Source organism: Ilyonectria robusta (genome assembly GCF_021365365.1).
Source record: "Ilyonectria robusta strain PMI_751 chromosome Unknown BGZ61scaffold_37, whole genome shotgun sequence".
Lineage (NCBI taxonomy): Eukaryota > Fungi > Ascomycota > Sordariomycetes > Hypocreales > Nectriaceae > Ilyonectria > Ilyonectria robusta.
In genome coordinates this window covers 186110-187266 of record NW_025764471.1, presented here as the reverse complement: position 1 = coordinate 187266, position 1157 = coordinate 186110, and the positions used below count along the sequence as shown (strand labels likewise).

Below are 1157 nucleotides of genomic sequence, written 5' to 3'. Positions count from 1 at the left end.
GTCGAGTTTGCCGTGCTTGTTGGGATGTTGAAAGGGCTCGTTGACCTGGGAGGTGAGGGCCTAAAGAGCTCGCCTGTGGGGATGCTGGACTGTGACGTTGGTACTGCAGTCGGTGAAACGAATGTAAATGCCGTATTAGCCGGCGGAGTGCTGGACGGGCTCGTCGACACTGGAGGCGTGGACCCGAAGAGCAGTCCGGCTGTCGCGACGCTGGACTGTGTCGTTGGCACTGCAGTAAAAGACCCGAATGCAAATGGCCCACCGGCCGTCTGGATGCTGCCCTGTGTCGTCGATCCAGCAGTCGTGGGCCCGAATGTAAACGTTCTGCTGGGCGTCGGCGTGTCGGACTGGGCCGTCGACGCCGGGAGCGTAGACCCGAAGAGCCCGCCGGCCGTCAAGCTTGCCGTACTTGCTGGGACGCTGGGTGAAGCTGTAGAGGTCGCGGGCCCACTTGGGCTCATCGAGATTGTGATACGTCTCGTCGCAGTCTCGTCGGGGCTGGACACCCGCGGCGGCGATGGGCTCGGCTGTAACGCGACGGACTGCAGGCGGGCAGAGAGTGTATCGACCCCCGCCTGGCCGCGGCTGGGGCTGCTGCTGCTGCTGGGGCTGCCCAAGACCTCCGGCGAGGGGGTGTCTTCCGGCGTGTCGTCGGTCAAGCTCCAGCCGCATCTACCGACGGGGCAGGAGAAGAAGTGCGACTCGCCATCGTTCCTCCTGGTTCGGCGACTGACGTACCCGCACTGGCAGGGCGGGTTGTCGCGGGACACGCCGATGGCGTCGTCGAAGCAGCCGAAGACCCTGCTCGAGTGGGAGACGCAGGTGTAGTAGGGACGGCCTGGGTTGCCGTTTGTGTTGACGTCGTTGGTGGGTTTTCTTGTGCAGGGCTTTCCGCATCTGCGGCAGGTCGGCGGGACCCTGAGCGGAAAGCTGGGTTCCATATTTGAACGGGGAAGCCGTAGCTGAAATTCTCAGAACCTATTGATTTAATAGCTTTGATTCAAGCCCCGGTGTTCCGGTCAGTGCTGGTCGTTCGTGGGTTGAAAGGTCGAAACGCTTCGTCTTACGGTCGCGAAGGTGTACGGTCGCACATTACCACATGGGTGACAAAACCATGTACGAAAATGACTGGAGCTATTTCGCACATAGGCTTTCGT

At 61.4% G+C, this 1157-nt stretch overlaps 1 protein-coding gene across 1 annotated transcript; it reads right to left on the bottom strand.

Moving 5' to 3' along the window:
• Positions 1-599: 599 nt before the first annotated feature.
• BGZ61DRAFT_281613 (uncharacterized protein) lies at positions 600-941 on the bottom strand (the record flags this gene model as incomplete). Its single annotated transcript, XM_046238467.1, has 1 exon — positions 600-941. A coding segment is annotated over one exon (342 nt), but the record flags the coding sequence as incomplete, so codon positions are not given.
• Positions 942-1157: the final 216 nt, after the last annotated feature.